Source organism: Mesoplodon mirus (genome assembly GCF_964341445.2).
Source record: "Mesoplodon mirus genome assembly, chromosome: 19".
NCBI classification, from domain to species: domain Eukaryota; kingdom Metazoa; phylum Chordata; class Mammalia; order Artiodactyla; family Ziphiidae; genus Mesoplodon; species Mesoplodon mirus.
The window spans coordinates 24,121,919-24,148,049 of record NC_138995.1 but is presented as its reverse complement, the minus strand read 5'-3'; the positions used below and the strand labels follow the sequence as shown (position 1 = coordinate 24,148,049).

The 26,131-nt window shown below is 36.8% G+C and overlaps 1 protein-coding gene across 2 annotated transcripts in view; it reads right to left on the bottom strand.

The window, feature by feature from the left end:
• The window catches only part of CDH8 (cadherin 8), a gene marked incomplete at both ends in the record, with an annotated part of 359,837 nt that overhangs the window by 227,179 nt on the left and 106,527 nt on the right, over nucleotides 1–26,131 (bottom strand). For both annotated transcript variants that reach the window (XM_082605979.1, XM_082605978.1), the window contains one exon: nucleotides 14,844–15,138. In XM_082605979.1, the coding sequence (XP_082462105.1) occupies nucleotides 14,844–15,138 (295 nt within the window). The remainder of the gene's footprint in view (nucleotides 1–14,843; nucleotides 15,139–26,131) is intronic.

The following is a 26,131-nucleotide window of genomic DNA, read 5'->3' as shown; positions in this document are numbered from 1 at the left end:
TGAGAAAGGAAGTCCGGGTAACCTTTCTAACACATAGCTATGCCTCAAAGCCTGGGCAAAACTGACACTTATTGAAATATTGCATGTCAGGCAGAGTATTTTTTCCTTTCATATATTTTTCCTTTTCAAATTCCTCTTAAAAGAAGAAACTCAGATTCAGAGGGGTAAATTCCCTCCTCACGGTCATTCAGTGGTTAGGAGAAGATCCACAATTCAAACAGTCTGGCTTCAAAGCTCGAGCTTTTATCTTTGAGCATTTCAAGAAAGCATTAAATCAGACACAAAGAAGCACATTTTTATACTCTTTACACCGTCCTAAGCCTAACCTTGAATCCCACATTCTAAGAATCCCCCACTCTGTAGAACTTAAAGAGCTACAGATATATCTAAAAAGTCAGGGAAATCTTAGCATTAGTCAGGCGTATCTTTTCTGTTCAAAGCAAATGCCAAGTCTGATGTGTTAGAATATCCCTTCAAAATCCAACATGGCCCTTGTCCCTGCAGCTGGGGGTAGGGGAGCTTCAAAATGGCCTTTATCGCCATTGCTGATAGCACAGCAATAACTCACTTTAATCACAACACTTTGAAATATCTTCAGATCAAAGGTGTTTTACTTGATGGACATAATGCAAAAGTTCCCATCCAATATTTAAAACAATTACACACCTTTAAATTCATCCACCTGCTTGCTCATTTGAATACGACACTAATTGCTTATACACACTTAGGCCTGGGAATGGAGAGATGATGCTGACATATTTTCCATTTTGCAAGAATCAATCCTTAAGCTACTAAGCAGAGCCCACACAGTCCTGCTAATACAGCCTCTGCTCTGCTCACATGACTTGACTTCTGAGCAGGGGATTCCATGGGCCTCGTTCTCATCACTTCCAAAGATCTTAAAAAACAGCAGCAGGTTCTCTGAGTCATGAGGAAACATGAAATTTTAATTGATACCCTGCCATGCAAATCTTAGGCAAGCCAAGTTCCCAGGGGTATCTCTTGGCATCCCTCGGCTGCCTAGGTAATCATGGTTTCTGCTATAATAGTTTTTCCGCATCTTTCACAAGCCTCAAGAAAGCAGGTTATCTTCCCTGACAGACTATGCACCCCTTGAAGGCATGTGTCTTGGTGTGGCATTTACCAAAACGTGAACTTGCATTTTACATAACGTGTTCACTTTCCAAAATATGGCACTCTAGGTAGACAAAGAATCAGCATCAATTAATTTCAAATCCACAGCAACAGATGTAGTATATCCATTTCATTCTCCCTTTAACCATTCAGATTATACTGAAGACATTATTTCAGTTTTATGCCAGTACGTGTTTAACACCTTTGTAATATTTGCCAAAATCCCTTTATATAGTAAGGAATACCAGGCTTGGGAATAAGAGCCTTTGGCAGGCAACAGTGTCTATACAAAAATTAATGACTTTTATATATTTATATATATCTCTCACATTATACTTATCTAATAGTATGTATATTTTTCATGATATTTATCGAATATATTTATCTGACACTTATCTTCTCTATTTATGGCAAGTGATACAGGATGTAGGATAAAGTTTTTTTAATGACAATTTATATAAATAAAATTATAATAGTTTTCTCTAACATGACAGTTCCATGTAGGCTAATGGCATATTTGAGACTGGACAATAATCCTGGAGGTGCATTTCTAAGGGCTAAAGGCGGGTTCGTTGCTGTAAGGAAACTAGTGGGAATTTGCAACAAGCCCTGCTGACTCCAGAGAATGTACTCTTCACCACTGGGTCTTTCTCTCTGCAAACACAGCTTTGATCTCTGTGACCTCACTGTCTATAAATGCAGGTGCTCACTACATGTCCGTTAAATGATTTGATGAAAACCTTGGAGAAAATAGAGGCATGGAGGTTGAAAGAAAAAGATGAAATAAAGTGGTAGAGGCAGAACAGTAGTTTTGTTTTCTTTGGAACGAATGTAGCTTTAATTAGCGAATTTTTGTTAGGAATAAGGTGAGATGTTTTTCAGGTAGATGGGATACTTAAACTTCCCACAGGTGCAGATTTACCAGTGGCAGAACTAACCCTGGCCTTGAAGTTCCCCCTTAGCTGCCTTGAGCTTGGCACACAATGAAAGGTCACCCCAAATAACATACCTAATATTAAAGTCAGCCTCCAGCTTTTCCAGAATACAAAAGAAAAGAGGGGACGAGGGGAGAGGAATCAAAAGGATAAGTAAATATAAAAATCAATACTTTCGGGCTTCCCTGGTGGTGCAGTGGTTGAGAATCTGCCTGCTAATGCAGGGGACACGGGTTCGAGCCCTGGTCTGGGAGGATCCCACATGCCGCGGAGCAACTAGGCCCGTGAGCCACAACTACTGAGCCTGCGCGTCTGGAGCCTGTGCTCCACAACAAGAGAGGCCATGATAGTGAGAGGCCCAAGCATCGCGATGAAGAGTGGCCCCCGCTTGCCACAACTAGAGAAAGCCCTTGCACAGAAATGAAGACCCAACACAGCAAACATAAATAAATTAATTTAAAAAAAAACTAGAATACCCTGTGGAATATCTTTGCATCATTTAAAAAAAATCAATATATTCACTGGTTCATTCACCAATCTTTGTAAACTTGGTAGACCTGGTTTCAAGCTTGGGTGTTGAGAGAAACCAGACTCAAAAGCAAAAGCAGTGTATGAGTCCAGCTGCATAAAGCACAAAGCAGGCAAAACTTCTCTATGCTTACAGAAGTGAGGATATTGGGAGGAAGCACAAAAATGAAACGTGCAGTGCTGGGAACTCTTCTGATTTTTTATCTGGGTGCTGATTACACGTCTGTTGGGTCTGTGAGCTTGTGCTCTTATAGTATATGCATCTTACTGTGTGGCTATTACACTTCAATGCATAATTAAAAAATATGTATGGGGACAAGAAAAGGCCAAAATGTAGAAAAGCCTGAACAGAAATAAGAATTGCTGTCTACGCTTATGAAAATGTCTAACTTAGCCATGCCTTTAGTGCTACATCAAGCAGTGGCGATGATGCCAGATTCACATCACATGGTCTTATTTCCCTTGCTGTGTGGTCCCCGAAAAGGCCCTCACAGTTCACTTGTGTCTTATTGACTGGAGCTGTGAGACACTATAAGAGCAGCTCTTAAGATGGATACTGGCACTTCTCCTTTCATTTAACTTTGACATTGTAACTTGTTACCTATACACAAATGAATGGGGAATGTTTGATATTATTTCATTGTCACCAAATGGTATCAGTGGCCCTAATAATTACACAGGAATAGCAATACAAAAAAAAATACTGGGGTGATTATCATTATTCAGATGATGCTGTCAAGGTGAGAAAAAGACAATAAAGACACGCTCAGGAATGAATTTTGCCCTTTGTTTTCAGTCTTGATCATCTAGTTTTTCTTTAATACTAATTTTAAAAAAGCACAGAAGACTGTAGGTTATCTTACATCCATTAATAGGATCTGAGAATATAAATGGATGGAAGAGTGACACTGCACCCAGCATGAAGAGTCTTTTTTTCAGACTGAACTCAGAATATTCCTTCTCTCAATGTCTCTTTCTCTCCCAGTTCAAGGAGATGCATGGCCCTTTTACAAGCCAGGCAGAAGAATATCCCATATCCCACTCCGGTTCTAACTTTCCCAAGGATTTAAATTTCAGTTCATTGCTTTTATATGGGCAGCAGTCAATGACAGTAAAAGAAAAAAGAAAGAAAAAACCTCTTATTATGTTATGAAGATAACGCACGACACATTATTAATATCCAGCCATACAATGCTTTGCCCTGAAGAGCCAGGATCTTTTATAAGGAAGACACAAGAGTGATAGTGTATTCTCTAGGTTCGTATAACGAGAAAACTGCACACCGAGTGGGCATAAATATTTATCATTTTATACACTGTTTACATAGCCAAGAAGAAAGACGCTTCTATAGCTACTCTGATAGACCAGAATTTCTTTGAATAACTCCTTTTCACTGGCACCCATAGCATCCAGCAGATAATTTTATATTTCTTAGGAAATTTTTCTTTCTAGGAAATATAGTATCACCCCACCTGGTCTTTTTGAGTCATATATGGAGAGATGGAAGTATCATGGAAACCAGAGATGGGAACTGAGATTCAGTGTGTTTCTAGGACCGGAGACTAAGAAATCCAACATGTGAAACATAGTTTTTCTGTTTCTCTAATATATATCATGAAAGGATGATGTCTACCTGATGGTTCCTAAGTTCACATATTTTTACACTGAGCTGCTTGGAAAAATACTATTTCAGTATTTTCTCAGTCCCCATGGCAAATGCCTGGGATTGAGGTCATTGAACTAGATTGGTGAAATATCTACCTGTGTTTGAAAACAGAAGCAACACTTCACAAACTGGCTGGTGGTTATGCATACTGCCAATGGGGAGATGGACCGTGACTAGAGAATAAACACAGTGTGAGTTTGGCTGACATTAGGTGGGTGTTCACTACAGCCTTGAAAGAGGAAGGTTCTCCATAGGTGGTTGTTGACTACAAGATGCTCACTCCTGTATTCATTCTTTTTTTTTTGCATAAACTTTCAAAAAGCAGAAATAGGCAGAGTAGCAATGGTAGAGACAACTTGGTGAACAGTGTCCATGAACACATATTCAAAGACTAGAAACAGGAGGACTCATTTTGACAGAAGAAAGGAAAGATAAAAAATCCTCTGGGGCAGCATTTCCTAAAGGCATGGAGATCTGACAGCCTATTAAGATAATTCCTATTTACAGTGTGATCACTGTAACTCATACAAGTAAGCATATCTGCTCATCTCTATATTAACTAATTGCTTCCTATTCTAGGTTTTCTACCATAGTTTCTGCCTGCTAACGAACGAGGGATATCTTTACAGTGTTTTACAGATTACTGATAGGGCTTTCTGGTAAATATTTTGGTTAAATCAATTAAAATTTCTTATAAAACTAAATATATTCTTACTGAGTGATACATCAGGTATACTCCTAGGTATTTCAACTGAATTGAAAACTTATTTCTAAACAAAAACCTGAACAGGAATGTTTTCATAGTAGCTTTATATATAATCACACAAAACTGGAAGTAATCAAAATATACTTCAATACATGAAAGGATAAACAAACTATGGTAACCCCCATACAATGGAATACTATTTAGTGTTTAAAAGAAATGAACTGTCAAGCCATACAAAAACTTGAATGAATCTTAAATGCATATTGCTAAGTAAAAGGTCTATATACTATTTTAGGATATTTTAGAAGAGACAAAGTTATAAATTCAGTAGACAGATCAGTGGATACTAGGGGTTTAGGGAATGAGGAAGTTAACAGGTAAAGCTCAAGGGCTTTTTTTTCAGGTAGTAAAACTATTCCATCTGATACTGTAATGATGGACACGTGGCACAATGGACTTATCAAAACCATTAGAACTAACTTTACAGCACAAGTAAAACTTAATACATGCAAATGGTTTTTTTTGTTTGTTTTGTTTTTTCTTTTTGCGGTATGCGGGCCTCTCACTGTTGTGGCCTCTCCCATTGCGGAGCACAGGCTCCGGATGCGCAGGCCCAGCGGCCATGGCTCACGGGCCCAGCCGCTCCGCGGCATATGGGATCCTCCCAGACCGGGGCACGAACCCGTATCCCCTGCATCGGCAGGCGGACTCTCAACCACTGCGCCACCAGGGAGGCCCCATGCAAATGTTTTAAAAATTAGGATGTGGGGTTTCCCAAGATGGATTGCAAACAGTGACAAAATAATATAACTATATTACCATTGTATGTGTAAAACTTAAGTATATGTATACATACCTCCACATATATTTGTCCTCCCTCTATCATCTGAGAGGGCCTAGAATCAAAGATAACCCAGCAGCAACTAGTATACCTAGCACTCAGATCTTGGCTTCTGATACCCCAATAAAAAGAACCAGGGCTCCTTAGAGGTATAGCTAATTCTAGAAGCTGGGCAATAAATATACAAGATGAACCTGAAGCATCATGCACTACAGGACAGTAAGAATGTATATAAGTGCTAAAAAGCAAACAAAAAATAATGGATGTATGTGGAAGGGACACAGGTGGCAACTAAAAGAGCTCCCAATGCCCAAAGCTGGAAAAAAAAAAAAAAGGCAGGAAAATAAAGTTGCATTGGATTATAACAGGAAGTATAAAATAACTCTTGAGTACTATTGATTAAATAAAAGAAAGAAGGGAGGGAGGGAGGGAGGAAGGATGGAAGGAGGGAAGGACAATCACTTATGCACAAGAAATCCACATGAGTAATGTAGATAATTATGTATGGCGGAAGCATGACTTCCCACTCTTTAAGTATGTGCTGCACATAGTGACATCATATTTTTCTCTATGTAACATTACTGATAAGGTGAATAGGAAAAATGGCACGTATCTCACACAACTGTGATTGCTATATAACCAAAGAATAAAAGCAATTTGGGTCTAAAACTCAAATGGCAATTTTCCAAGTCCAATGAATCCAGGAAGTACAACTATTAAGTCCATTATGCACAAATATCAAAATTAAAGAAATAACATTAATATACACATAAAGACTCTAGGAACCCCTACCAGCTCTGAGAGGCAAGGAGGGCATGACAGACACCAAAAATATATTGACAAATGTGTCCCACATTCATTTTCAGCCAAGACTTCAGGATTTCACAAATGCATGTTTCAGAGCTGCCCTGACACGCAGTGGATTCATTTCTCTGACAGGCGAATGTGGGCAAAGGCTGAACTCTATGTGCTTTTTCTCTTTAGCCCCTTTTAATTCATGATTTCCTGAAATGGCTATGTAACAAAAACTTGTAACCCTGTGGGTATTGATGCTAATTCACAGAGCTCTAGACACAAGCATGGCTTGAATAACTTAAGAATGATTTGCCCGTTTGCATCTAGAGTCAATAAATGTGTTGAATCCTAAAATATTAATTCTTAGGTGAGGACAAAGAGAAAGACAACAGGATCATGGAATCGTCTGGATAGTATTCCCCCTTTGTTTCTCAACTTTCCATCTGCGATCAATGTTTTTGTTAAGTGTTTTGATTTTCCTTAGAAATGCAGGTTTACTGATATGAGAATACTTTTCAGTATTTCAAGTACAGAAGATTACTTGAATAGAAAGCAGTAGATGTCTTATCTTTTCAGAAAGGTTCACGGTAGACCTGGATGAAGTATTATTCGCCATAGGAACTTTCTCTGACAACAGGCAAGTTGGTGTAATTTCCAGAGAGGTTACCCAATGTATCCAGAAATAGGAAGAATCAAAATGTAAGTGAGTGGAAGACATATTTCTGAAGAACTTAAAGAGACACTAGGATAATCAAATTGAGCTTAATGTGATCATCAAATTGAGTTTAATTCTAATGAGTGATCACAGGGATAAAATGGAGGGAAAAAATAAGAGGGAAAGAAACAGAATGTTAGCCTTAGCTACTGTTATGAACAGGCTTAGAAACCATTGTTTAATCGGTACATTGATGGAATGACCTGGTTTAAAGGCACAGGTTGAGCTATATAGTCAATGTTGCTTCTTCACTTAGATATTGATAATGCTGAGTCAATGCTTTAATTTTAATCTTCTAGAACACCAATTCAAATTATGAGATACTCATGAATTAACCCCATTCCACACGGAGTGACCCTGTTCACCAGTGGGGATGGAGTTAGGGGCAGAGTGTTAAATTTGTTTTCAATAGGTTCAAATTTAAGGTACTTATGTAACTTATTGAAATATATTTTTGTACTATTCTATTATATAGGACAAAAGTGACACCAACATTACAACTTGTAAAATCAAATGAGGTATTTCATCACATTCTCTTGTGATTTATACAATTCTGAAAAATTATTATTGGCTAGTGATTGAGAATCCATCTTCTAGAAAGAATTCAAAGATTTCTAGTGAAATCTTGAAATCACCTAGTTTATGTTGGCCATGAAACCCCAAAACAAGAGTGGGTCTGAAGCTCCTGAGCCAGTCCTATAATGAGTAGTTCTAGAATTTTAACTATTTTCAAAGTGAATGAAAGTTGGATTTATATATACGTATGTATACATATACATATACATATACACACATATATTTTTTTTTTTGGCCACACCACGAGGCTTACAGGATCTTAGTTCCCCAACCAGGGGTCGAACCTGGCCTCCGGCAGTGAAGACACAGAATCCTAACCACTGGACCGCCAGGGGATTCCCCTCTATATACTTTTAATAACTTCCCTAAGCTATCCTACCTGCATTCATGTATTTTTATGGGTTGATGTTTAGCCCAAAGAACATTAAAATTGAAGACATCAGGTATATGAGTTGACCTAAAAATAGTAAGAATCCCATTAGGGACAATACAATCAATTAATTATATTATTGCATTATCACCTAGTTGATTAATAAAATATCATCTTATTATTTAGAGAGTAAAGAAGAGTAAGCATTTAAAGCAAAATTTGATGGAAGGAGTTTTCTCATCACAGAAGGCATTCAAATAAACCTTGTTTTTATCCCCATGATTATACCCCAAACTTGTTCTGAGCCACAATGCAGAAATAACATAATGGCTCTTGGAAGGCTAATTCATTTTAGGTACCTCTCACAGTTAACTGCCAATAATTTTCCCATTTGGATACTCCAGTAATTTCTAAGCCATAGATCATTTAGGGAGACCTTTGGGAACCACTAAAATCCACATATCAGAAATCACTGCTTCACAGATACAAGATTCAGCTATTACACAAACTGTCTATGTATTCCTAATGGAGGTTTACCTTCCTTATGCAAAACAGAAACTACACAATCCTCACCCCATCTTAAGAGTTTTGGAACCACAGCTGTCACAGGCATTCCTATCAGGTAGAGAAGCTGGATTTCTTTTAAAAGTGTTTATTTCAATCCTCATGATTTCCTGCCCATGTTTTCCTAAAGAATTTCAATTTTGTTCATCAGCCCGAATCAAATAAGACAAAAAAGATAATCAAATCCATCAAGATATGTTTTTCCCTTTCTCACTTTGTATCTCTCCTTTGAAATAGAGAAATTCTGCCAAATCCTTTTAAAATCTAGCTGAGAGAGAGGAAGAAAGCCACGACCTCTAAATTATAAAGAAGATGTATGTTAGGTTTAAGACAATTTGTCAGTATGAACATTCTCTGATCTTTTAAGCTTCTGTGACATAAACTGTTTCTTTAATAATAACAAAATATGAAAATGAATCTCTTTATTAGTTGGGGAATCTTCTTTATATGGGATGAAAATATGTATTGGGCAGTGATAAGAATAACAAGCTAATCCATGTAAGCTATAGTCATCATAATTTTTAATTTGCTCTTTAGAAATTGCAAATTTGACTATTTAGCTGTGTGCTAAATTAACATGTGACCTAACATAGATTCAAAAACCTCTTCTCATTAGACATGTGTTTGTAAACCTTTTATAGTATTAAGTTATGCAGTTCTGCAAGATACTTTTTAAAAATAGTTTCTGGGATCATATAAATGTCTGAATTTCCAAAAGGGCCTATAATATGCATTTATCAAATTCCGGCATATTAATACTTTAAAGACTCTGAAGTATGAAAAGCATTTCACTTTTTTTAATTCGGTGTTTATCAATTAAATTTGATTTGATTTGTTTCAGTAGATCTATTTTGAGCACAGATTGGAAGATGTTGCCATAGGTCTATTGTATAATAACAAACAATTGAAATATACAGGAGAATAAAAGTAGAGAGTATTATATAGTTGCTGCCTCCATTCCTGACTGTCTGCCTGCCACCTGAACACTTCATTCCAAAAGCCATTAGGTATGTATGGGCGAGGTAAGAATCCATGGAAAGGCAGGAAGGTGGAGGGAGAGTGGAACAGCAGATAAACATTTGTGTCAGGGAGTCAGGGGATGGGCAGAGGGAGCAAATGGAAATCACTTACTACGGCAGTGAGGGATGATCCAAATAACAAATATGTTGAGTGTAAAGAAACAGGGTTCTCACTGTTGGAGAAAAAGAAACAATTAGAATGAACCCTGTGGTGTTGCTTTAGAGTTGGAGGTACTGAGGTAATGCATGTGGGGTCCTGGATTTGATCCTTTCACTATAAAAAGACTTTACTGGGACAATTGGAGACATTTGACTGAGGTCTGTGCATCCAATAGCAATGGTGTATCACTATTAATTTCCTAATTTTGATGGCTGTATTGTGCTTGTGTAGAAAAAACACCCATGTGGGAAAGACTGACTGAGTTATCTCATGGTAATGGGGCATCATCGCAGCAATGTACTCACTTAACAGTTCAGGAAAAATACATTTGGACTACAAATGCAACTTTTCTCTAAGATTAAATTTATTCCAAATTAAAGATAATGAACAACACAAAAGAAATAGAATGTATTTTATATGGGCCTTCCTCCAAAAGAGGATTTGAAGACTTTTACCATAAAAGAACAAAATTACAAAGAAAAGACATACTACTAATGGTAAGAGAAGACAGGAGAGTGAGAATGACACATAGAACGGACAACACAAACTGTTTTCAAATGCTGGCATTTTCCTTTTGCCTGAATTACTGTTTCAAGTAGAGTAAGTTCACATGCATACTGTGTACTGACAGCCTTGGCCTCTTCAGTTACGAGCCTTTGGAAAGCAGTGAGACTTGCCTTTCCAAAATATATTTTACTAAGTAATCTCTTGACCTTCTGATTTTTTGATTAATATTTTTTGATGGAGAGTGCATTCTTTTTTTGCATTCACTACCAGGAAATCCAGAGTCGATCCCGGTTATTCTTTGTAGTTTTTATCTTTAACATATTAACAGCACTTCAGCCCCAGTTAGTCACCACATGGCTCTCAATTAATTTTATTGTGATTTGAATTTCTATGTGATGTATTGTTCTTACATTTTTAATGTGTTTATATTCCTATCTTAAACACTGGTAATACTTTACCCAAACTTCTCTTTGTCCAACTCCTGTCTCAGCTCCTCAATTTAATTTGCAAAGTATGCTGACCTCAAGAGCTCTTCCACCTTGGAAAAATAGTAACTATTATAAATAGGCAGCAGAACCATAGGGCATATATAAACAAAATTCTCTAGAGATATTATCAAAAATTAGTACAGCATACTGGTTAAACCCATGGGAGGAAAAGCCAGATGTCTGAATTTAAATCCGTTCTCCCACTTAATATCTGGATTTGGATTAGCTATTATTTCCCCTATTTTTTCTGATTAAAAATAAAGAGAAATAGAGAAGTTTAACATCGGTACTAATGTAGGATTGTTGTGAATATTGCAAGCATTTAACACAGCTTTGGGGATATAGCAACTTTTTAATACATATTGATCATAATGAGAGTAGCCTTGAATCTCAAAGAAAACTAAGAAAACCACCAGTGCTGTGTTTTATATAACTGTGTACTCAACAATGCAATCATGCCCACCAGCTTAAGCCCTACTTGGCTTTCTGATCCTTTTATTCCCATCTTCACTAATATGCCCTTTTGAATAAAATATGCTTCATTCCAACATGTACAACTGCGAAACATAAAGTTAAGGCTTATCGAGCAATTTTTCATTGACCAAGGCATTCATATCCTATACGCAATTTATTGAATCATACTAGCAGAAGTAGCTTGAAAATGGATGTTTGTAAAGAAACTAATATCAATTGAGCACCAACTCTATGCTATGCCAAGTTATTTAAATATAATCAATGAATTTTTCCAAACATACCTTCTTAGGAAGGGATGCTTGTGCACACTACACAGATAGAGAAGATGAGGCTTAGATGGGTCATGTCACTAATACAAGTAGAAAATTTGCAGTCAGATAATCTGAGATTCTACTTCAAAGCTAAATACAAAGTTCATTTTACCTGAACCCAGGTGTGGACACACAATCAGGGTTAAGTATCCCTCACTCTAATATCCAGTAGCAAAAAAATATCCATTTAAAGTGTCTGGAACTTAATAAATGTAAGCAAATTTTTACTGAAAAACCAACTTCAACGATGATAGTTTGGGATCCATAGTAAAAACCAGACAAGCTTGCACATCACTCTTTATGTGGTATTGCTATAAAAGTGAATTCTCATCAAGTTCTGAAATTCACAGTAGAATATAAAAGAGCTCTGTCTACAGCTTCCAAATATGATATTTCTAAAATAATTTGGCTGCCATTTGGGCAAATATATATGTGTGTTTTGTCTTGACAGCTTGTCAACTGGCAGACAGTTCTTGAATATCACATTCATTTCAATGTAATATTGGTAAATTTCTCAATTAGAATTTTACTTTTCACTTTCTGCACAATGAAATCCCCCAGTCCTTGCTGGCATTCTTCAGGGTGTACAGGTGCAGGTGTTGGCATTTCTGCAGTAGCAAAGGAAGAAAAATGAAAGAAGGAAGGAGGGGAGGGAAGAGACAGGCTGGGAGAGAACAGTGGTAATGGGGAGAGCAAGGAGATAGGAGCCGACCTTCATCCTGATATTCACCTTCATGGAAATGAAGGGAATAATTCACACTTGACAATAAGATAGTGCAGCTGCCTCTGCCTCTCTTTAAGCAGAGAGGCTGGAGTCAAACAGAAACCAGACACCTCTGTAAAATCGATACAGAGGAAAGGTCCAAAGGTACGATGGAAAATCGATTAATAAAAATAATTTTTAAAACCACGACAACCAATTATTGAACACTTATTTACTTTATGGCACACCCTGACTTTGTATTTTATCACGCAGCTCTCAAACAATGAAAGCAAGATGGAAACTGTTATCTTTGCATTGTAGCTAAGGAAAATAAGAAACAGTTTAACCTCCTCGAACTTCAAAGTCAACCAGATAATAAGGGATAGAACCAGGATTCAAAATTTCATCCACCTAACTTCAAAACCCACACTTTCAACTGCAGCATATTCCATGTGGTTTTTAGAAGAGATGTCACAAGCTGAGCATTTTTTAAAATAACTGGGTAAGTTAGTGTAGATTATTTCTTTTAGTTGCTACACTCTTATCAAGAAAAATACTTTAGATAGAGGAAAAATGCATAGGTGCACATACACATTGCATTATGTAGCTAATAATATCTTTAAATTCTTTATCTTAGCTGAAATTGACCTTGAAGTTTGCAGACCTTTTGGGGCTTTTTTTTTTTTCCTCAACATATTTATCAGGCACATGACTCATACACACAGGAATGGAAGCCTCTGACACATTTACAATAAATAGATATAGACTTGGCCATTAAGATGTAGAAATCATAATAGTGAGACAAAAATAGCAGCTTTCCTGTTCTTCATTCATTAGCAATTAAGATTAAGTGTTCTGTATGTATTATAGCTGGTAATAGTCCTTTAAAACCATCTTACACAAACCTGAATGAAAAGATGGATTACGCAAGTTCTCTGCCCTAAATAAGTTGATCAAATAAGAGGAAAATGAAAAGAGAGAAAAAAAATATGTAGTATTTCTTAGTCCCTATTTACATGTCAGAATTTAAAAGAAGTACAAACATGAATGTGTTTTTGCTTGTTTGTGGGTTTCTTTCTGTGGTAATAGTGATGGTAGAGAGATAAATTCCTGCTAGAAAGACCTCGAAGTTTCCCTAGAAAAAGTGTCATTTCAGCCAGCCATAGAGGAGTGATTTGATTTTGATAAGAAGGAAAAAATAAATAATAATAGGATTCCTCACAAAAGAGATAGAAAAGGGGAGTCTTGGCAGGAGAAATACATGGGTAAAATGTGAAGACCTGAGGTCAGTTCTGATTTGCTGCTGTAATGGGTGTATCTACCAAAGTTATACTGTGGGTTAAGAAAGAAGAGATCAAATGAAGCCAAACTGTTTACCTAATTTTGGCCTTCAATTTATATCTCCACTTGTATTTTTTAATTTATCCCATCTTGTTCACCTGCTGCTAATTTATGTGATTTTGCTGCATAGCATGTATCCTTATAGGTTGTCTTAAATGCAATTTGAAACAAACTAGGGTATCCCTTACATCCACTGCACACTCAGGAATGACTTTAGTGATCTTAACACCCTGGATTTTGGATCCTACCTACTACTTTTGTCAGACCAGGAAGAGCTCTAAAATACCTTTTATTCTAGTATAAAGTCTGGGGTCAGGGATTTCCTGTATCGAGGCCAGAGTCTGGGGATAAAGCAAATCCAAAAAGGGGAGGAAAAAGTAGAAAATCATGTTTTGAAATACATTCTGTTCTGTAAAGTATAATGAATATTTCAATGGCTCAGAAAAAGTGGGAGTGAGTCACTGGTGATAGCAACGCTCCTTTAAAAAGCTCGGTTAAAGTACGATGGCCACAGCTCAGAAGCCTCTGGTAACTATGATTTCCTAATTCACTCTAGACTCGACCCACCAGCTCAATCCAATATCTGGCTGACTACAGACCTAGATGGTTTTCTGTTTCTCTGTGTGCTGCATCTGCATGTGAATATACACAAATAATTAAACATCAAGAAAATATCAATAGGATTAGTCTGGCATGTTGGAACAAATCTTGATAAATCCACCTCAGTAACAATACTCGAACTACAGTCTATGAGAGGAATACAAATTCAGCCTATTGAAGTACTGTCGTGTAAGGAGAGATATTTTAATAAAACTGCTCTGTCAGTTCCTATTACTAAGGGACTGAAGCTATTGAGCTGTGGAACTGAGGCCAAAAAAGGGGATTTGGAAATGCAAATTAGAGATAAGACGGTAATAAATGTCTTTTATTCAGCCACACACTAACCCTGATGCCAGGAGCTATTTTAAAGATGATTCTTAATAGTTCTCTGAAATTGGAAGCATACATACCCAAAATGGACATCTCTGGCACGGTAGCATGATAGGGTCCATTGAGAAACTCTGGTGCATTGTCGTTGATGTCTTGAACTTTGATAATAAATTCAGAAGGAGGCTCAAGAGGCTTATTTGTCTCCCAATCCACTGCCTGAGCTGTTAGGGTGTACTCAGCTTTCTCCTCTCGGTCAAGTCTTTTTATAGCATGGATATCTCCTGTTATGTCATTTATTTGAAAGATAGTCCCAGCTCCATCTCCTGATAGGATGTATTTGATTTTTTTGCTCCCAGGATCCAGGTCTGTATGTAACTAAAATGAAAAGGGACATTGGTTAGTGATGTGGCAATTTGCAAAGTATGTTTTACTACCTCATGTTTCAATATAAAGTTGTTTCTTTCTACATTGATTGTAACTTCATCAATTTCTGCTAACGGTAGCTGTACAAAGAGTCTCTGCAACTGTATGCATATCAAGTAAAATATAATAAAATTCAGACAAATATGTTTGAACACTTTAAAAATATACTCTGGCCTGTTCAGTATAAACTGATATGCATTTACAATGATAAAAAGATTGAGGAGAAAACACTAAAATATATGTATTCTTTCCATTTATTCATACATTTACCTGTTCAGTATAAACTGATACGCATTTAGAATGATAAAAAGGCCAGGAGAAAATACAAAAATACATGTATTCTTTTCAATTTGTTAATATATTTATTTAAAGTTATTATTATTAGTTACCTTTTATGGTTTACTATCTGTGTGCCAAGAGCTATATGAATCATTCCTCATATGATAATCCTCTTAATTCTTCCAAAAGTCACTGAGTTAGAATATTTCATATGAAACATGAGAAAAGGGAAGCTTGACAAGGCATATTATAACATCTCCAAGGTTTCCATTTGATGGAATCAAGTGTAGTAAATACTTGATTTACTACCTTTGACCTAAAATTCAACTCAGATCTGGCTGCTATATTCATAAAAACAGAAATAATTCTAATAATCTGATATATATTAAGATCTTATGTTTGTGTAAGGCTTTTTTTTCCCCTTTGATTTACACAATTCTTCTGGTCCCGGAAAAGTATTCCCATTTTACAAAGATGACTGAGGCCAGATTATGGGAGCACATTTTCCAGAAATGGGACTTCTTATAGAAATGAAAACTTCGCAGCAAGGATCCAGATCCATCTTAGATCATGGCAACAGATATTTATTCAACACCTACTCTGCCTAAAACATTTTAGTAGGTACTGGGGAAAACAGAATCCCTGGCTTTCAAATTTTCAGTTTATTCTTTAGAGGGAGACTCCTGATATATGGTGCTTCTTTTTTATACTATGTTGACTTCTGTTTAAAAAAACTAAAATAAAACAAGAATATATATATTTTTAGTTTGTATTTTTAAAAGGAAAATTAATTGAATTGTATTTGGAAAATACTACTGAAATGTACATATTTTCAGCTTAACCCAGTTACTTAAATGCCAGTATAGTTATAGTTCTTGCACCATGAGATTTCAAACACTTGTTCCTTAAAAAATATACATATGTATATACTGAAAAAAAAGTCTTGTGGAAATAAACTCCTAGAAACTCAAAAGACATTGCATTCTCTTGGGATCACTTTCATTCAGTGATTACGTTCTTTGCCAATTTAAATTGTATTTAGTGCCTCAATAAATGAAAAGATTTTTTAAAAGACATAAAACAGCAACAAAGCATCCAAATGCATCTAGATCTCCTATTTTACTTTTGAATACTTTAAAAAGTTAAAGCATAAGATTACATCAAATACTTACTGAATCTGAAAATGTATCCCTTTCATTTATTGTATTGAACTTATTAACAAGAGCAAATATTGAAATGCCACTTTATCTTAATGAATGTAGGATTATAATTCATTAATATGATATTAATCCTAATTTATGACCATTTTAATTTATGTGCATTTTAACATTTCCATTAGCATTTTTATTAAAAAAGAAAAAATTGAATAAAATATGATTCATGGACGTTTCCATTCATATACAGGCATTCCTGAGACACAGAGGTATTGGTATGTGTCACTCTTGCTCATCACATTTTTGCTATTAAAAATTAAGACATTCAAAATGCTGCTTCTATTACTTATATTAGAACTTATTTGTACCATATTTTCCTTATATTTATCAGTAGCCTCTGATTAGTAAATCGTATCGTACTCCCAGGTTTTGATGATCCTTTGTGTTTAGAAATAACTGAGGGAGAAAGGAAAAGCATAGGTTTTTGAAAAAACACAAAGCTAAGACTCAGGTCTAACTATATGAACTGGAGAAATTAACACATTTATTTGAGCTTCAGTTACTTTGCCTCTAATATGGGGATAAAACATCTACCCTGCAGACTTAGTTTTAGAATCTGAGATGATCTATTTGAAAAATAGAGAAAAATGGAAGTTGGCATATTAAGTGTACAATAACTAAAACCATTTTTACTTCATAGCATCCTGAACTATATACGACTATCTGAAAACACTATAATAAAGCCCAGTTGCAAGCTGAGTGAAGTTCCCAAGATTCCATCCTGAAAAAACTCTTAGTAAACACTGTATGCTTCCTCTTTCTTCTGAAATTTATTTTTAGCAAATCTCAGCAAAATCCAGAGCCCTCATGATCTTGAAAGGCAGAGTATTGCGTTTCTATGTTCATTCATTTCATCCTGTTATTTGGATCACACACACTCACACACACACACTCTTGTACATGGCTTGTTCAGGTAACCAACTTGACATTACAAATAAAAGACCTGTGGGTGTGTAAGAATAGCAATTTACAGGCAGCAAATGCTCATAAAACTCCAGGTCTGGACCTCAGGCTTCGGAATACATGATGATAACCTGCTGCTTTTTTGGTTGGTCTTCACATATCTGTTAAAACCTGTTCACTTCAATGCATCAAGACTGTTCTTGTCAATTTATCCCACCCCAGGACCCTCTCTGTGAGATTACAGTACCAAAGGTATCCCAAACGCACCACATTTTCACACACTGTGCATCATCTGAAAGTGTGAGGACCATCTCTCCCAAGAGCTGCTTCTGCTAATTAGAGCAGCATAAGGGCCACATGCAAACTGGCTGGGATGGTAAGACTGGTTGGCCTGGCTGTGGTACAAAAAAGACCTCATCCATTCACTGATTAAATACGCACAAAATATGATTACAAACCATAGACATGGTCTCTGCCCTCAAAGACCCATAGGTTACTGGGAGATAAACACAAATAAACAGAAAATATTTGCTGTTGTTATTGTTATTATTACTACCACACATACTGACTACTTATTACCTGGTAAACATTTTATTCAATACATGTATACATGTAATGTTTTTCTCACAGCCAACGAGAGAACATTTTGCCATTTCACCCATGAAACAGTTAAGATTCAGAGATTTTTAGGGAACTTTTCCATAGAATGTACTATCAGCAAGTGGCGATCTTAACAGCAGAAGCTTTAAAGGAAATTTCCTGGATTCAAATGCATGCTCTAAAGGTTTGAGTGCATATATTAAGTTTACTTAACTCAGAAAGTGGAGCGTGGAGGAACAGAAAAGGCCACTACAAACAAGTAATGATGAAAACTCCGGATCTCAAAGAGGGAGGGAATGGGTGAAGATCCAGAGATAAGAGAGAGCATACTAAGTGAGAAAAGCTAAAGATGATTTAACATAGCACTAACTTTAGGAGAAGAGGCAGGAAATAAGAATAAAAAGCAAGGCAGGGGTCAGATTACACAGAGTTTTGAAGGCAAGACAGAATTCAGATTTGACTATAAAGCAACAAGAGTCCATAAACACAAGGTTTCAGTAAGAAGCCTGGCATCATAATAGTTTTGTTTTACTAAATCACAGTGCTTGGTGTGTGCCCATAAGCAAAAGTCTCAGAAGCAAAGGGAAAGAGGTCAGAGGGAAAACGTAGACACCAATTCACAAAGCTACCTCAATCTGGGTTCCCAAGCTCAGCCCAGCACCCATGATCTGTCTCATCTACAACCAGACGGATCCCGGTGGTCACTCACAGCAGCCTCGTAGGAGAAGCACCGAGTGTCAGGTATGCAACGAGCGATCCCAGTCATTCATATTAAGTCTTCGATGTGAGGCATCATAACGGGACTGCTACATCATTGAGTTGAATTGTGAGTATCAATATAATTACACCTTCACTATCTTTCATATATTTTCAAAATATCCCTTAAGTAAAATACAAGTTTAAACTTTAAAAGCCACAGGAAGAAGCTTTTGCATTTCCACTCTCCTTTGCATTCCCACTGCCTGGTAAGGTGCCTGTCATGTTGTTGGAGCTCAAATAATATTTGTGGAGTTAAGTAAGGTGAATGCAAAAGAAGGGAAGGAAAGAACATTGCCTCGTTTTATTTTCAAAACAGTAATTTAAAGAAGAGAGTAAAGAAATTCAGAAAAGTTAGGTTCAGTGAGCTGAAATCTTATCCACTCTAAACGCAAAGCCTTTGAGTTCCCTCAAATATGCATTCAACTGTAGCCCCCAGCAAAACAACTGAGACATAGTAGAGGGAACATCGATGGGAGGATGAGTGGATGGATGAACGGATGGATGGATGGATGGCAATGGATGAATAACAGATGGACAACAGACAACAAGTATCTAATATACACACATCACTGTTCTCAGAATAAGAGCCCCCGCCACCCCAGTCTTCAACAGAATCACCCTTATCTCCCCTGTGGCTGTCAAAGAAAGAAAAAAAAAAAAGTACAGACTACTTTTCTACCTTCTCCTACAAGATTTCTGAGGACACTAAAGCACTCCTAGTACAGCAGAGCCTAGAGAAGATAAATTCTCCTCTGAGTGCCTATTTTAATACCAAAGAATGATTTAATTACCATGCTGCCCAACTTTTCCTGGAAAGTGAGTGATGAGGAATAGGATTCAGTGAACTATGGGGGAAATCAGTACCTCATCTGAAAATTGGTAGCTCTGACATCAGAACTTACTTTGAAGTTCCACTCCCCCCAAAAGGAAATCCTAAGAGAGTTTCTCAACTTTCCTCTCTTCCTTTAGAGAAGTCTAAGTTACAGGGAGAGCATCAGCATCTTTTGAAACCCAAAGGGGTTAACAGGGATCACTACAACATGAATCTCTATCACTGATGCCTGTTTTTCATCAATCTACTCTCCCTTGGAAAGAACAGCAAGCTTAGCACACTTAAATAAAATAAAATCTTACACTGTACTCTCCCTATCTACCAGGTGCCTGTCAGGGAGATACTGTGCTACGGGCTATCAGTCTGTCAGTGAACAGACGGATAATCTAATCCTTAAGTTATAACCAATTAACATCAAAGATGGGACCAGAAACTTAACACAGTATAAGTTTTTGACCTAAATGATAAGAATGCAGGACTTCACTCTAGATCAGGTGCATATTTAGGTTGCTAGGAGAGTGAAAGGGCCGGTAAAGAAAAAGTTCAAGAGGGTATAAGAACAGAATACTTTCATGTTTCTGAACTGTTCTTCCACAACAAGGACCAGGAGTTTGACTTGAAATCTACTTATTTTAACTTGTAGTTCAGCCTTCTCATGCACTATAGAACATCTCACAAAAGATGCTGACCCAACAGGAAATGGTCCATTCGGGAATGAGATTGAGTCCATTGTTGTATTCAAGCAGAACTAGACAACTGCTAGTTCTTCTGCTTTAGAGCTAAACGAAGCATCATATGATGGTGGGAGATGGGGTAGGAGGGGTGAGTATGTTAGGATGGACCACATAACTTGTAAAATGCCTTTATATGCTGAAATGTTATACCACATCAGTAAATCTAAATAATTATTTCATCCAGTCATGCCACTCTTTTTTTTCCACTTTTTTCCATTTATTTTGCAGAAGTATTGTTGATTTACAATGTTGTGTTAATTTCTGCTGTACAACAAAGTGACTCAGATATATATATATATATATATATATATATATATATATATATATATATTCTTTTTCATATTCTTTTCCTTTATGGTTTATTATAAGGTATCAAATATAATTCCCCATGCTATACACTAGGACCTTGTTGTTTATGCATTCTATATATATAATAGTCTGCATCCGCTAGTCCCAAACTCCCAATCCTTCCCTCCACTGCTCCCCCTCCCCCTAGGCAACCACAAGTCTGTTCTTTATGTCTCAGTCACTCCACTCTTAACAATTTGCAGAAACAAATTATAAAACTAAAGCCAGGTAATAGACATAAAAACACCCCAGCATATTAGTAAGATCAAGTTGGGAAGATGCACTTAATCTCGCGATCATACACTCTAAGGAAATAATCCAGTGAAATGATAACAGTCCTCAAAGTCATTCTCATATAAACCAAATGACCCTTACATTTGTCTTATGGAGTGAAAGGCTAAAGAAGACACAATCCCCGATTAAAAGACTAGAACAGAGCATCCTACACTGGAAGTGACCTCTACTTTGACAAAAAAATTCTAATGTTTTACAGGAGGCAAATGTGTAGCGTCCTGGTATCTCAGATGCGTGGTCTTTGCATTCCGTGTCAGCTGCTGATGTGTATATTGAACAGCTTAACCTGGCCAAGGGGACCGGTGCCCAGAGAAATAGAAAATTGGAAGCAAGTCTGAGTGAACTGCTGTTTTTGGCTGCAGGGACCTGAAATTATAGTCAGAATTAGGAATGCATTACTTGTGCTACTCCTTTAAATGGTTAAGTTCCACAAAGAGCCTCTACGTACATTAGTCAACAATCTTCCAACAACAAGCATTGTACATGGTACATAGCAAATGCTCAGTAAAGTCTAATCGCTGTTTTGTCTGCACAGGACCTACCATAACGTCCTGCACCTTATCAGTGATTTTACAAGGATGAGAGGCACAGGTTCAGTAAACATATGGACTTTCTCAAGCTCACACGACTAACAAATAACAGAACCAGATGTAATCCAGTAAATCAGATTTCAGAGCATACACATTTTAGCATAATTCTAGAGAGATCCCCAGGAAAGCATACCTAGTTAGTCTGGGGACCTCCTATTTCACTAGATGAGAAGGAGGCAATGGAGAAGCCTCTCTATTCTGTCCCTATATGGCAGTAGAAATTTCCTATATATATTTAGAAGCCATTTGTATGAAATCATGCAGTACAGTTCATCCTATAAAAGTTTGAAATAGAGTAGACATAGAAATAGAAAGGCAGTATGTTCAACTAATAGGAATGCAAATGGAGAATATTGACAAAAAGAGGCTGGCCAGCTGTTTACCAAGCCAACATTCATGACCTTGGCAAATTTGCTACTATCTTGTCTGGACCGCAGCTTTATAGGTTTGGAAACATGATGTGTAAGCCTTATAGCAAATCCATCTCTCTTAGCCCGACTCCAACAAAGAAAGTTCCCAAGCCCAATTTTTTTAAAGGCAACATATCAATGACAAAACAGTATTTCGGCTATTTAAGTGATCATGATGAGCAAAATTTCTCTTTATATAAAGACCCATACACAAGTGAAGCCAAATTATCCTTGTTGATAGGATTCAGAGAAAGGAGAATTAGATGGATCAATTCCATAATGATGCCATGGGAAAAAATAGCGTTAAGTATGCCCATCCTACAAAAACGGTCTTAAAAATGCTCTAGCATGCTTAAGTTTTGTATTCTCAGATTTTTTCTTTTCCTTTAAGTACTGAGGTGGAGGCTCCGATATTTAAGCCACCATAGGTTTAAAAAAAAAAAAAAAAAGACAATGAACTCCTTTCAATTGGACACATTTTCTTATGTATGTTGATAACATCCTGGTTAACATATTAAATCTTACAGGGTTGGAAGTCAATATGTTTCTCTAAGGCAACCAAAGATTAATATAGTAGAAATTCAGATTATGGGAACCAGAATGAGAGCCTGATAATAAATAGAAAAAACTGTAAGATACTGAGGGATTTACTTAACCTCCCCAGATTTCAGTGTCCTTATTTGTAAAATGTTTTAATAACAGGTTTAACAACCTATCTATAGGGTTTTTGTAATGATTAAAATGTGACAATAGATAATAGATAAAGGCCTGATATCTTCTAGGAGCCAAAATATTCAAGTAAGACTGCATATAGGGTGGATTCTTGTGGAGATTGGATTTTGGAATTACAATGATAGGTTCTGCCAAAGCTGGAACTGTTTTCCAAGAAAAATACATCTAACAACATAGACTTCAACATGCAACATTACTTTGTAGTGAATATAAGAATGTCACTTCCCTTTTTTTTTATTGGAGTATAGTTGCTTTATAATGTTGTGTTAGTTTCTACTGTACAGCAAAGTGAATCAGATATATATATATATATATATATATATATCCCCTCTTTTTTGGATTTCCTTCCCATTTAGGTCACCCCAGAGCATTGAGCAGGATTCCCTGTGCTATACAGTAGGTTCTCATTAGTTATCTACTTTATACATATTATCAATAGTGTACATATGTCAATCCCAATCTCCCAATTCAATTCACTTGCCCCTTCCCCCTTGGTATCCATACGTTTGTTCTCTACTTCTGTCTCTATTTCTGCTTTGCAAATAAGATCATCTATACCATTTTTCTAGATTCCACATATATGTGTTAATATAAGATATTTGTTTTCTCTTTCTGGCTTCACTCTGTATGACAGTCTCAAGGTCCGTCCACGTCTCTACAAATGACTCAATTTCGTTCCTTTTCATAGCTGAATAACATTCCATTGTATATATGTACCACATCTTCTTTATCCATTCCTCTGTTGATGGACATTTAGGTTGCTTCCGTGTCCTGGCTATTGTATATAGTGCTGCAATGAACACTGGGGTACATGTGTCTTTTTGAATTATGGTTTTCTCAGGGTATATGCCCAGTAGTGGGATTGCTGGGTCATATGGTTAATTCTATTTTTAGTTTTTTTAAGGAACCTCCATAGTGTTCTCCATAGCAGCTGTAGCAATTTACATTCCCACCAACAGTGCAAGAGGGTTCCCTTTTCTCCACACCCTCCCCAGCATTTACTGTTTGCAGATTTTCTGACTGGTGTGAGGTGACACCTCATTGTAGTTTTGATTTGCATTTCTCTAATAATTAGTGATGTTGAGCATCTTTTTTTTTTAAACGTCTTTATTGCAGTATAATTGTTTTACTATGTTGTGTTAGTTTCTCTGTACAACAAAGTGAATCAGCTATATGTACACATATATCCCCATATCCTCTCCCTCTTGCCTCTCCCTCCCACCCTCCCTATCCCACCCCTCTAGGTGGTCACAAAGCACCGAGCTGATCTCCCTGTGTGATACAGCTGCTTCCCACTAGCTATCTATAAAAAAAAAAAAAAAAAAAAAAAAGTTTCTGACGATCCTAGGGGCAGGACAGGAATAAAGACACAGATGTAGAGAATGCACTTGAGGGCATGGGGAGGGGGAAGTGTAAGCTGGGACAAAGTGAAAGAGTAGCACTGACATATATACACTTCCAAATGTTGAGCATCTTTTCATATGTTTGTTGGCCATCTGTATGTCTTCTTTGGATAAATGTCTATTTAGGTATTTAGGTCTTCTGCCCAGTTTTTGATTGGGCTTTTTGTTTTTTTTGATATTGAGCTGCTTGAGCTACTTGTATATTTTGGAGATTAATCCTTTGTCATTTGCTTCGTTTGCAAATATTTTCTACCAAGAGTGTCACTTGAGTCAAATGATCTTGGTACAAAGTGGCTTAAACTCTTACATTGGGCATTCTTATATTGAGCGTATTGTCACATATTTGGTACTTATTCACCTGCTCTGGAAGTAATGATAGTATATGTATCTGGAAGTTTTTACTTTTTTTCAGCTTTAGTGATGTGTAATCGACAAATAAAATTGTAAGGTATTTAAAATGTACTTCGTTTTTCTTTCTTGTAACTCAAAAACTGTAAGCCTAGAAGTAGGGGGAGGGTGATCAATGTGCATTGGGCCATTGAATAAATGCTTGTGTGCTCAAGAGTGTGGGTGAAGGGCCTCCCTGGTGGCGCAGTGGTTAAGAATCCGCCTTCCAAAGCAGGGGACACGGGTTCGAGCCCTGGTCCGGGAAGATCCCACATGACGCGGAGCAGCTAAGCCCGTGCACCACAACTACTGAGCCTGCGCTCTAGAGCCCGCGAGCCACAATTACTGAGCCCACGTACCACAACTACTGAAGCCTGTGCACCTAGAGCCTGTGCTCCTCACAAGAGAAGCCACCACAATGAGAAGCCCGCGCACCGCAACAAAGAGTAGCCCCCACTCGCCACAACTAGAGAAAGCCCGCACAGAGCAACAAAGACCCAACACAGCCAAAAATAAATAAAATAAATAAACAAATAAATTTTTTTTAAAAGTGTGGGTGAATAGTAATTGTGGACCTATTACTAAAAAGAGATGTAGGTGAATGGATCAAGGAGTGGATGGATGGGTGAATGATTGGATGGATGGATAAATTAGTTGATAACAGAATTAAGGGGAGGAAAATGGATAGACAGATGGTTTTATTGGGAAATGCATGCATAAAAAATAATAGAGGGATGGCTAGCTGAGTAAGAGTCTCAGACGTTTTTCCATTTAGGTTCCAAAGCACATTAAATACTATGAATGGATACATGAATGAACAGATGGACATACTGGTGAGTACGTGGGTGGAAGGACCACAGAGTTTCTCACTAAAAGATTGATTTGGGGAAAACATAACAAATTATTCTCTCTCACAGTCCTATTTCTTGTCTTACAGTAAAGCAGACATAGGACTTGGGAGTTCAACTATAAATTATGAGAGATTCTCAGACAAAGATCTTTGGAGCATGTTTACTTTGCAACTAAACAATCACTCTTCACAGATTTCTTTAAAAATTTTCTGTCTCAATAGATGTATAGATATAGATAGTAAAGATATAGATATGAGAGGGGGAAATTTTGTGCAAAATAAAGAGACAATATAGTAATATATAATATAAGCAAGGTGAATAGGACTAAAAGAAGACACCCAGGATTACTAGCCAAACAAAAGAAGTAGATTTTAAACAGATATGGATATTTAAAACAGATATTCAGGATATTATCCAAAGATCAGTTTACAGTGAAGCCTTCAGTTGTACTGTGGAAAAAGGAAAAAAGAAAGTATAAAAATGTTGTGTCAATGCCCTTTATGTTTGCAAAGAACTTGATTAACCAGAGTCCTAATAGGAGTTGAAAATATGAGATGGATGTCAGATGTGGTAATCACCATTACTTGCTAAACAGGATGTATCTTGTTA